Below are 12,666 nucleotides of genomic sequence, written 5' to 3'. Positions count from 1 at the left end.
GCAACAGATGCTTCACTTCAGCTAAACTTTTCCAGGAATCTAGAGGAAATGTGACCCAAAGGAATATGGTTATAGTAGAGAGAACGTCAAGGCCAGGAGAAAACATTTAACTAAATCTCTTCTTCTAAACTGACTTCCTCTGGGATTTCGGTGACAGGAAAATGTGCTCATAGGAATGCAAATAAAACAATTAAGAAGGTTCATTATAATTTATAACTATTAAATTATGGATCATCTGAAGATATGAACACGTGCCCTTGGCTGGTACATTCAGAGTAGCTCAAGGACTAGCTATGTTTCAGGAAGGATAATCCTTGTGCACCTATGTGAGGGTGAAAAAGGAAAGCCAAGATGTGTTTACTTAATATAGGAATAAATGAGGAACAGTAGAGATCAAACTCTAGTTTGAATCTAGTTCATAACAAATGACTGTAAGGAGATGTACTATCCCATGCTCTTCTCCATGAGCAGAGCAGAATTCAGCAATGGAGCACAGTATTCTGAGGAGGCTCTTTTTAACCAGGTAAAAGGACCATTCCTCCTTGCCCCAGCCTCTTTGCCTGGATTACATGTCAGGACACTGTTCTTTCCAGTGCCATAGTCATGTCTCACCCCAGGAAGATTAGAGAAGGCATTGCTCCACGTGTCACTGAGAGAAACTGCCTAAAACAAACTCCTGAAAGTCACTTAGGAGCCTCACCTCCATTGAATTGCAATGGACTTAAGTTTCTAAGCCACTTTTGACTATAGGGCTTTGTAATAGAACATGGTACATATGTTTAATCTTTTATTATTTGTTTTAAAGCTTGGGAATTTACAGAAATAGTTATTGTATCTCTCTGAAAGTTTTAATACAGTTAGAAGAGTCTCAATATTCTCAGTACCTGCATTTACAATAAGAGATGGGGTCTCAGGAGATGAGAGGGCTCAGTCACCTACTTGAAAGCACCAGAAAGGGTCCAGTGCAGTTTGCTCGTAAAGCTCCAGGGCAGGAGGGTGTCAAGCATATGCAAACACTTTCAGGTCAGTTGAAGTCTCAGCCCTATGTGACCTGAGTTTGCTGTGTTTGACCATTTGAAAGCTCCAAATACCAGACAGGTACTGCTTGGTGCCTGTCCTGTATCCATGCAGCAGATTATTGGCTGTGTCCATCCTCGGTATCCAAAAGGCTTCTTCCTCACTATCAGGTAAAGCTTTAGAACCTCAACCTGGATAGTGATGGAAGAAGCCTTATGTGACAGGAATTTCCTGCCAAGTTAAATGTGAGCAGTTTTTGGTCACACTTGCTCACGGAGTGCAGTGTTCAGCAGTACACAGTTCTAGACTTGGGCCCACAAACCAGCAGATGCTGCAAAGAGGCTGATATGAAAACCATGAGTTTTAATATTGCTTATGTTCTTTTAAATCAGTTTGTTATTGTCTAAAGACTTCTGTTTAGCAAACACTGTGAGATTAAACGTCCTAATTTAAGAGTCCAGTTTATCTCACCATCTCTCCCACCGGTCCCATTCATACAAATTTCTACAAATGGGATCTGGAGGATTATTTTCTCTTAAGACTGATTTGAGAGAGGAGATTGAATAAAACTACCCAGATGCTACAACCATATGATTGTAAATAGGATCTTAACTCTGGCAGAACTCAGTAATATATAGATTTTTAATAAGAAAGATGTGCATGTCATTATAAAAAAAGGATGTATCAATCTTTCTGCGTAACTGGGAAAGTATAGTAATGTAGGCAGCACCATCCACCTTGTCTAAACCAATCTGTTAATCCTTTGATCTAAAATGCATCCTCCTTTGATCTTAGGCTGTGGAAAAGGAAGTTTCCTGCTCAGTACCTCCTGTTCTGGAGCCCCGAAGCTCTGTCATATTTTTACCACCATTTCAGCCCTTGAGATTTCTTACTGCAACTGTTGCCTTTCTAGATAAGGCAGAAGTGTTTCCAAAGACCATGATATTGATTTGTGTAGGGTTTTTTTTGTTTGTTTTTAATTTGAAGGACCTCTTTTGGGAAGCAGAAAGAACAACTTTGGAAGCATAAAACAGACCAAATCTGTTCAAAGCTTCCCACTCAGCAGTGCCGAGCACTACCACTGTTGCACTGTGTTATTCTGCAGCATCTCTTTGAACACAGCTGAATACAGGGAATGCTACTATAGAGTTGGTAATAATGAAAAAAGTATTTTTGAAACAGGAGTGCTATAATCCTGGCCAAGGTCATGTTGTCAGTGTGATTGCTGGGTCATAAAGTTCTGTCCTTCAGCGGCCTCTAACTAGTCGTTAAAGGTCTGAGATGAGCACAGAATCATAGACTACCAACCAGGCTTTTGTTTGGTTTGGTTTGGTTTGTTTTTGTTGTGGTAGACAGCTATAGTCACACAGAGTCAAGGCACAGCATTTAGCCCCACTGCCCATCTGCATCCCTAGTGTGACATTCTGGTAAACATACACACTGCCCTAGCCTTTGGTATTGAAACAATGAATTAAAGTGTTGGATACTGAAGGAACCAAAGTCTTGATACTTCTGCTGAGAACGTGAGTTTGGACAGCCTAGGTCATCCCCCAGAAATGGGATATGCCAGGCCTCTGGCATTAGTATTTAGAGAAAGTTGAAGGTTTGGAACTGAAGTTTTAGGTGAACTAGAGATGGCATCATTTTAAGGGCACACGCTTTTCTAAAGCACATACCAAAGGCAGTGGCCTGATGGGCACAGTATTAAAAGTTACTATTCAATGTTGCTTAGTATTTATTTAGAATATCGAATAAAAATATCCTTATTAACTGAAGAACTGCTGCAAAGAGATGCACAGTCTGGATATCTCTTGACAAACATTTACACAGAAGGTGATGATAAACAAACAAGACCTAATACTTAGCACAATGCTTTTATGGGACATATTTTATTAACAGCTTTGTATTTTTGTTCTGCCTGTCGGGAGAATCCTTTAACCTCAAACCTCTCATTGCAGATTTACTGTAAAATGTAGCTCTCTATTTTTAATCAGAGTATGGGGAATGAAGGGAGACATATATCCAAAAGCATTAGCAAGTAATACTCAGCATCTCTGAAGGCACATTTATTGAATACTTCAATTTGACTGGGAACCCACATGGCTATCTTTGTCTTGGTGTTGATGTATCATGAAATTATTCTCACACACTGATGCAGGTTTATTCATTGTCTGCCAGGGACAGAATATTGTAGTCCTTTCACATGGGGAGTAAAAGCAATTTTTTCCCCTGAGTTATAACTCTCAGATAAGCCAAAAGATAACGTATTATTTAGGAATGTGGTGCAACCACTTCTGCTCTCTGAATGCCAGCTGATAATGCTGTAATGGACTGTGCATGTGCCTCTTGCTCAGAAATGTTAAGTTACTGCACCAGACAACTGGGAACATTTAAATAGGACCCGATTTTCAGTAAGAGAACATTAAACACTTCCTGAAACACAGTGTTTCAAGTATCTAAAAATGAGACAGTTAAAATAAATAAGACATTTCCAGAAGTGTATGTTTCATTTTTTTAGAACAAAGTTAGAAAATATTTATTCTTTGCCCAGAATTTCTAGACTTATTTTAAAGGCTGCTCTGTATGAGTAAATGCAATAGTAAAATAATGAGAATTATTCATATGGGTTTCTTTTAAAACTGTGTTTTGACATATCGAGACATGTAGACATAAATTTTGCCATTAGCAGGTCAGATTTCCAAGGCTTTAAGAACTTTTCTTAAATTCAAGCTGCAGTTTAAGTAGGAATATATGTTTCAATATAATTTATTTGTTAAAAAGGGAACTAGAATTCTGAACTTTAATAAACTTGGTGAACTCCGGGGATCTATTTGAACTTGTTTTTACAAAAGCTCTTAGCACAGCTGGCTTCTGCAAGCTTGTGGGATAGTTGAGTGATATTGCTGCATTAAATGGGGGTGGAAGTTGAGCCTTTTTCAGTAGCACATGGTTAGTTTTGATAATATATCTTACTATATGTTTTGGCAACAATTTGCAAGTGTTGTATAAGCCATACATATTCCTGGAATAAATCAAGTGGTAGTTATCTCTGAGGACACATCTTCATCTTTTCTCTAAAAATAGAGTGACAGATTATATTTACATTATGTTAAATTTTAACTGAAAAAAAAAAGAAAAGCAGATCTGATGTTATTGCTTTGAGGAGAGATGGAAGATTATGGAAATTCCAGTTATTATGGAAACAAAGATTGATTTTTCAGAAGACGATTAATTCCTACTATTATTTTAAAACTGTCATTGTTATATTTCCTTATACCCTAAGAGTCCTGGTCACTGCTATGAGAACTCCACAAATTATGGAGAGTGCAATACATAAGTGAAACATTGTACAATATGTTGACAATAATGTACAGTGAGACAGATCTTGGATACCTTTCGCCTTGACTCTGTAATGCATTATGGTAGAGCAAATGGTAAAGATATTGGTGTGAGTTGTTTCTGATTTGTGTTATTTTTACATATATTCAACATAATGAATGCTAGATTTATTTATGTTTTAAAACCAAACAGTTGGTCTGTACCATATAAATTCAAGCATTTAACTCTAGGATAAGGCTGAGTTGATCAACCTTGAGGAGCTGAGTTGCGTCTCTGGAACTACTTGGGAACTGTAGCCTATTCCACATAGGGAGGGGGAGCACAAAACTCTATGTGAATAAGATTCAATTAATCCAAATAGACTGAAATCACATGCTCCTCTCTACTAGTCTCTGAATGCCTCCTGTGCAATTAAATACTTTATCTGCTGGATAACCATTTTATGATGAAAGAATTAATTGGCAAAAAAACATATTCAACTTGGAACTGTTATTTGCTATGCTAAATGATGGTATTTCTGATCATTACTGCCCCCTGAGAAGGTTTACCAGTACAGCAACTTATAGATTATGTAGAGAAATCCACTGTAGTTACGGTGACCATTCATTTATTTTTAATTTCCTGTAAGCACTTTATTTTGATAATGTGCATAACTTTATTTCCAGTTGTTTAGATTAACTGATCTAGCACTGTGCTTTGGATTTGACCAGTAGTGGTAGGTCCGCTTCCCCAAAGCACTGGGGAATCCCACAGAAGAGGTTTCAAACTGCCCTGGGGTGGAGCCTGATGTAAATTCACATCAGTTGAACACTGAGAGTGTGAGAAGTCTCCCTCTTGTGTGCTTAGAGACATCATTGCAGCACTTCACCCCTTTTTTATGTAATTGATGACACCCCAATCCATTCCAATAAATATCTTCAGTGACAATCATATAATTTTTGTGTAGTTGTAATGCAGTTTCCCTTGGCTTTGTGAGCTGAACCCTCCAAACTAGTTTGAAAAATACAATCTTTCTTCTAAATTTATAAGAAGAAATGTGGGGATAGATGCAGCTCAGAACTGCTGTTCAGGTACAGCTGCAAACATACTGGGGGAGTGCACCAAGCAAGGTGGTGTAATTTGCAGCAGCCCCATAACTTTCTCAGCAAACTCAAGTCTGCTAGAATCCATACAAGTATCATCTGTCATGAATTACCACCACCACCTTTAGATACAATTACTTAGCAAAATTACTTAAGATTAAAAAGACAAATGGTAACTAAGGACAAAATTCCATAATGAGGTGTAATAAATTATAAAGACAGTGAAATATATTCATTGGAGAGAGAAATCAGAGCCTCAAGATACATTTGTCTATTTAAAATTTTATCTCAGTTTGACCACCTCATAATTTGTGAAGCTGTATGCTCTGATGTCAAGAAATTAGCTGGAAATTGTGAACCTAATAGCTTTATAGTAAGAAAATCTATATCCCAATTACAAAAGCAATTTATTTGATTGGGAAAAATGCCTGGAAGATCTGCTGGGATTCAGAGTAGATCCTCAAAGAGATGACCATTTCGAATCAATAATGACTGTCTGCTTTCAGTGTCTTTCGTTAAATCTGTTGTACAGGTGGGTGAAGAAAGAAGCACATGATTGTATTGAACAGTATAAACAATTCATGAGATCCCCTTGCTTGTGGTGTTGTGGGACTCTGCACCTCTGGGCAGCACTAAGTAGCAGAAGAAATTACATCCAATTAATATGCTTGGCTTAGTGAAAGCGCTTGACAATGTTCATTTAAAAATTACCCAGAAACCTAAACCAGGACAGGCATCCAGTGATAAGTCCTTAGACTAGAGATGTGACTACTGCTCACTGCCTCTTTCTCTTACTGTAGTCTCAAAATCATTCCTTATTCTCCTTTTGTAGAAATCCAAATGATTTGGCCCCCAAGACCTAAGGAGAGCACTCTTCCTCATCCATGTTTCTGTTGCCATGTAAACTCTGTTGCTGACTGACAGTCAAAAAGTGGCAAATCTCAGAAAGCCAGCTGACACTGCCAGAGTGTATCCAAACTGTGATGAACTTGATTGACATTATGGGACATGAGACATGTCATGTAAAAGAATCAAACTGTCACAGAAATAGAAAGACCCTACACACATATGGATGCCTGCATTTTATGTTTATACAGTAAATTTGCACGCTAGTCCTTATTTTGTCTGCGAGTTTTATCTATGCTCTTTGTTAAAACTCCAGTTTGGTTACCTTCAGCTGGTATTTTACAGCAAGAGGCTGACATAAAGGCTTGTAATCAGACATAATTTTGTAAACAAGGAAAATATATGCTATATATAGAATAAATTATAAGCAATTGTGAATTGCAAGCCTATCTTGATACTGTGGTTTTCTTTGGTAATCTTACGAATCATGGCAGTGAGTTCTAAATGGACTATGAAGTGACCAGAACTCAGCAATAGCATTACAATCATTACTAAAAGTTGGGTTTCAAAAAAAGCACACTTGGAAGGACACTGCATTTAAATTAGGTACTTTTTATTCCAGCTTCTTATTTCCCTCTCTCTTGTCATTTAACCTCCCTTGTCATTCATCCTTGTCTGTGAATAGAAGTCACTATGAAGTAATTTTAAAACTACCATAGCAAAAAAGCATATATAAAATAATTAGTAATAAATTAGTTACTGAATGATGTACCAACAGAGGCTGAACGATAAACCAATGCAGGTAGATTTTTCTAGCATATTCACATTATAATCAGAAATATGTGATTTATTATAAGTTTGTGTATTAAATACACATTTTAAGATGAGGGCAAAATCTGCTTTTACAGCTCTTTCTTCAACAGTGAGGAGGACACTACTAACATTTATTCACAGTGTTTAAAAGGAACACTAGTAAAACAAACTCTTAGGAAATAAGGATGGGTCTGACTTAAGTGTAAACCCAATACAAACCTGGGGAGAACCTGTTCCTTGTGGTCTGGAGCCTCTACCAGGTAGACAAATACCTCCTTTTTGCTTGTTAAAAACTCTTAAAAAGCACATATGTAAGCATTAGAATGTTGTGAGAACGTAGTGATTAATGTTGTAAAGAGAGTACTAACCTGATCTGAAGCCATGTGAGCATTGGTGTTGTGCCCCCACCAAACACCCAGACTGTGAAAAACACAATTAGCAGTGCTGTGGTAAACATCATTTGTTTGGGCTGGGAGTTTGCATCTCGAATTGCCAATGCAAATGCTATTGCACCACGTAAACCTGAAAAAAGAAAAAAGACAAAAAGGATGAACTTAATGTGATGGAGAAACAGAATTTTACTCTTTTCAGTCCAAACTCAGTTCCAAGGGCAGGGGAAATTTTCAGATCATAATCTTCCTTATAAAATACTGAATTGTGTTGATTGAAAGGATGGGTTTGAATACAATGTAAACAATTTTGAAAAGTGGACAGTGAAAGCACTCTCATATTCACATAATAATCACACAGTTTCTTTACATCCACTGAATTCTTTGTCTTGAATAATTGCAAATGAAATAGTAATCTGAACTTTCTGCATGTTGAAAAAGAAATCTATATCCTTTGTTCAGTGGGACTACTCATGAAGTCAGGTGTGAGAAAGAGGATTGGCATTAAAACCTGTACCCAAATATGCGAATTGTTTCTTGCTTGAAAAAAGAACATTTCTTTAAAATAATTCAATGTGCTAAGACCAGTCAGAAAAAAATATGGCTTAAGTACAATGAATAGTTTTTAAAAGATGATTCAAAGTATCTAAAAAGGGATGCAAAATAAATTAGTGTACTTGAAATATTATAATAGTTGTAAAATTATACACCTACGGAGACTGAAAAAACAAGAACTTACAAAGGTGGTGAAAACGGCTAAATGAGTTTAAAAAAAGCCCCATAGGTAGTAAATAAGCTGACTAAATAGGTCTTCACAGAGTTCCATGTTTAAAAATTGAGGGGGAAAGTGCCTGCTAGTGCCTCCAGCCCTCAGGATGCATAGTACAAATAATACTCTATATTTTCCAATGCTTTTCATTTATCTATTTAAATTTACTTTATTGTTTTCTAAAAGAGAATTCCACAAAATAACGGTAGAGAGGAAAGCTATTACACGTATACAATACACACTGAATCCAAAAAGTACTTTGGAGGAACTGAGAGATTAAATCTAGTAATTAAACCTCTTGTAAGGCACTGATGGCATATGCAGAATCATTTAATTAACTGCTAACTGCAGCTATTTTTGGCCTAGAACTCTAAAGCTCAAAGATTACATAGCCAGAATGTGAATTATTTGCAATAGAAGCTGGGCAGTTTATCCAGGGAACAGCACAAAGCCATTTCTGCAAGGAAGAACCAGCTTGTAGTTACCCAGTCAGTGTAGCAGGTTCCAAACACTGCAGTCAGCAACAGGGCTTGTCCTTGGATGTGCTTTTGTGTAGAAGATGTCTCTGAGAAGGCAGATGCTTTACTATTTTCTTACAGGGAAAAAAATATCTGCTCATTTTAAAAACGTGTCTGAGAAGGGAATGAACAGGGAATGAAAAGGTCTTTTTCAGTGGTTATAGTGGTAATCTGGATGACTAGCCCAGCTACATTTCAGTGGAAAACAATGCTGCTTTCCACAACTGCAATATTAAATACAGAATATCTCTTTTGATAAGAGAGGATATAGGAAAAAAAAAGTTAATTAATATATCTCTGTTTCTTGAGCACTGGACTGGCTGTTTCTTCAGTTTAGAAAAGTAGTGAGTGCCTTCACTGCATTTTTCATTTATACAAGACTCAACATGGTCCATAAGAGCTAGTTCAGTTTCAACTAAAAAAATGTCTAACGTGAAATAAATGATCAAAGCCTTTGCTTCCAGCTAAAGCAGGGGAAGCAGATGAACACACCTCAAACGTAAAGACTCAATGGGAAGCAAGGAACACTACTCCCCTTCTCTCTGTATATCAAAATATATTCTGGGTAATAACACAAATGAAGGAATGGAATTTTAACAACCCCAGAAAATGTTAAGATGCTGAAATAGAAAGATAAGGAGGATTAGATTTTCTGTAACACCTCAGGGAAAAATGCCAACACAGCAGAGTGGAATGACTGGCTGCAGTGGACACTGGTACCTCAGCTCCACCTGGAGAGAGTGGCACAGCAGAAGGAAAACACTTGATGAACCGTGGATAGAGATTCTCTCCCCTCATCTTTCAGAGATGCTGCACTGACAGCAGCTCCACATCTGTACTGTGATCCATTCATCCCTGGGCTCTATCACAGATTTCCTATCAGATTTTTCTGCTGGCTGTGCCAGCCATTATGGATTCATTTTTAACTGATATTCTTTAATGTGTCAGAGTCTTCAAAGAAAACCACCCCAGGGTTAAGTGTCAGAGGCCCATGGAATAAACCAGTTGGGCTGTTAGCCATCCTTTGCTCAGACTCCACACAGACACACCTCTCCCAGCCCAGCACTCTGAGGAGCTTTGAGGGATGTAGTGTTTGTTGTTGGTGTGAAGAGAATCTGCCAGGAAGGGAGTCTTTCTGTAGGTAAATCTGGTGTTTTGATTTCAACTATAGTTCTCTGCTTTTTTCTTCCTTGCTTTCTCTTCTGTTTAGCTGATTTCTTTATGTATCTATGTCTCTTGGAAAAGTTCATGTTGACACTTCCCACCTCCATGTCTGTATGAATGTGCAGATGTAAATGCCTGCACAACAGCTGCCTGTACACTGGCATTCTTTTTTGTTGTATTTCTGCATTTGTGTTCCTCCCTTTCAGACTCCACTGCTGCTGTAATGCCTTACATTAACAGCAACAATCCCTGTAGCACTGTGTCCCACAAGCCTCTCTGTTGCTGATTTATATGCTGTAGAGAAGAGGGTACAGTAAAAAGTAAATAGGGATATTGGAAGAAGAGTGGAAGTTCATCTGTATCCATTAATTTTCCTTTCCTTTTAATTTTATTAGCTGTTAAATGCATCATAGTAGGGTCTGAAGTGAAATGAGGCATTTTTCATGCAACATAGACCACTAGTGTGTGGTGATATCTCCCTTACGATTTAAGACTTTAAAACATTTCTTTTTCACATGAGCAGAGACTGCTGGACTGTTTACTTTAGGTGATGTTCAACTTAATTTGAGAAGCTCAGGCTTAATTTGCAAGGACTAATCAAGTTTTCATTTACAATGAAATGTTATCAGGAATCATGATTAAACATAGTTGTAGAAATGAATCCACCCTCTGTAATGTGTTGTTAGAGGAGTGGCAGAAGCAGATGAAGAATGTGATAAATCAAAATGCTACTTAATCCGCTTCCAAGCCTAACACTTCTGCTTTTTCTCAAATTTATTAATACTCCTCAAAAAACAGAACTTGATGATTTCAGTAGAATTCTTTGCAGGACAAGTTATAATCAAATACTAATTGACAATGTAGTTGCCTGACCTCATTTGCAATCACTTTGGTGATTGTGGCTCTAAAACTCAGTTAAAAAACCAGTAAATATTTGGTGTATTTGGTAATGATAAGATAGAAAACAAAACTGTCCCCAAATTCATTCTTTTCTACATCTGAATGTCTGATGCTGTGGTGAGTGAAGCCCATTTTCCCGTGATTGACTAGAACCTGATGCTACTCCAGAACAATGAAGGTGGTAAATACTGGCAGGTTGCCCAGAGACGTGGTGGATGCCCCATCCCTGGAGACACTCAAGGTCAGGTTGGATGGGGTTCTGAGCCCTGATCTGGTTGAAGATGTCCCTGCTCATTGCAGGGGATTGGATTAGATCTTTGAAGATCCCCTCCAACCAAACTATTCTGTGGCTGTTGCTACTGACCTTTGGTAGATAAAGTTTTCCTTCAAACTAAAATTCAATGTCTTGTTTACTTATGTCAGAAACGTGTCTCTCTTCTGGCAGTCATTGTTCTCTGTTTATCACAGTATACAGTGTGATCAGTTTATAGCACATAAGAATGTTATTGGTAACTAAACACAAATCTTGGTGCATCTTAAAAGGTACAATTACACAGATAATCTGTGTATCCTAAGTGTTCTGTGAAGTGTGCAGCTGCTGGCAGTGTGAGAGACAGTCTATTCTACTTGCAGATGATGCCACTTACTTTACTATAATGTTGTAAAGACATTTTTCTCTACAAAATACACTTTTTTTTCTTCAAGAATAGTTAAAAATTACTTTCCTGAATTTTTAACATTTACAGTTTAGAAGTTTGCAATACTGCTGTTTCAGTTCTCAGCTGCCAGATTGTCCTGGAAAGCTAATGTGTGAGTGTGAGTTCTCACGTTCACTTGTTGGCTGCAGGCTGCTTTCTGCTCCTGCTCTGTGGAGAATGAAATTCAACTGCAGAAAACGAGGACAGAAAAGTTAAAGAATGAGATACACTTCAGAAGATTTTTAATTCTGTGCTTTAGCTGATGAAAAACAAAGGCCAAAATGAAGCCCCAAAACTAGATAACAAATGATATGTAGCTGTTTTTCATGCTGTTGTCCAGTTGGCCACCTGCTGTCTTTACTAGAGTGACCTACATACACAAGTTACCCGTTGACAGGCCAGGTGAGCAGGTGGTTTGAAAGGCAGTTCCCACTGGATGTGTCATCATCTCTCACTACAGTCTAGCTGGTATTAACTGACATTTTCAGTGGCAGCTTTTAGCAGAAGGATTGAAAGGATATAGAAATGAACTACTGTGTTGCTCTCCGGAGAGCTGGAATTACGTTGGCATAAATGAGGCCCCCTGAGGTGGAGCACTCCTGATGAGGAAGCTTGAAATGTGGCTCATTGTATTTCACTTGTTATCTGGCTAAATGGATTGGTGTGCATCAAGGCTGTCAATCAAGGACTTTTATCCATAAGAATCTGGAATAGATTTTTATATAAAAAGCAGGAAAATGAAGGGGAAAAAAGTGCTAAGTTTCTAATTTTAGAAAATTGTATCATAAATGGCATTGGGGGTTCTGCATTTCTGTCTTTTACTGAACAAATGTTCTTAGCTTATAAGTTAGTTTTTCCTAACTAGCGTCAGAAAGTCACGTGGAGTTATCTCTAGCTTGTACAAGTCAAAAAATAGAGAATCCAGTTCAGATTTTGGCAGTTCCAGGGCTGAGTACAAATCATAGTAGAATACAGCTCCCTCTTCTGGATTTTTAAATTCTTTTTCTATTATTCTACAATGCTAACAAAAATCAATAAAATTAAATATCAAGCTGGAACACATATCAAAAGGTCTGTGGAATTAAAGTCTTCTAGTCTCATGTTTCAAAGTAAAACTGTTCCTGAAGTTAA

The 12,666-nt window shown here is 37.6% G+C and overlaps 1 protein-coding gene across 1 annotated transcript in view; it reads right to left on the bottom strand.

The window, feature by feature from the left end:
• SLC9A9 (solute carrier family 9 member A9) overlaps window positions 1-12,666 on the bottom strand; it is a 182,751-nt gene that overhangs the window by 66,710 nt on the left and 103,375 nt on the right. The window contains exon 12 of the mRNA XM_032698082.1: window positions 7,466-7,619. Coding sequence (XP_032553973.1) covers window positions 7,466-7,619 — 154 coding nt within the window. The remainder of the gene's footprint in view (window positions 1-7,465; window positions 7,620-12,666) is intronic.

Source organism: Chiroxiphia lanceolata, chromosome 10, assembly GCF_009829145.1.
Source record: "Chiroxiphia lanceolata isolate bChiLan1 chromosome 10, bChiLan1.pri, whole genome shotgun sequence".
In the NCBI taxonomy this organism is placed as follows: Eukaryota; Metazoa; Chordata; class Aves; order Passeriformes; family Pipridae; genus Chiroxiphia; species Chiroxiphia lanceolata.
Note: the sequence above shows the minus strand (reverse complement) of the source record. Positions and strands in the feature narration are given on the sequence as shown.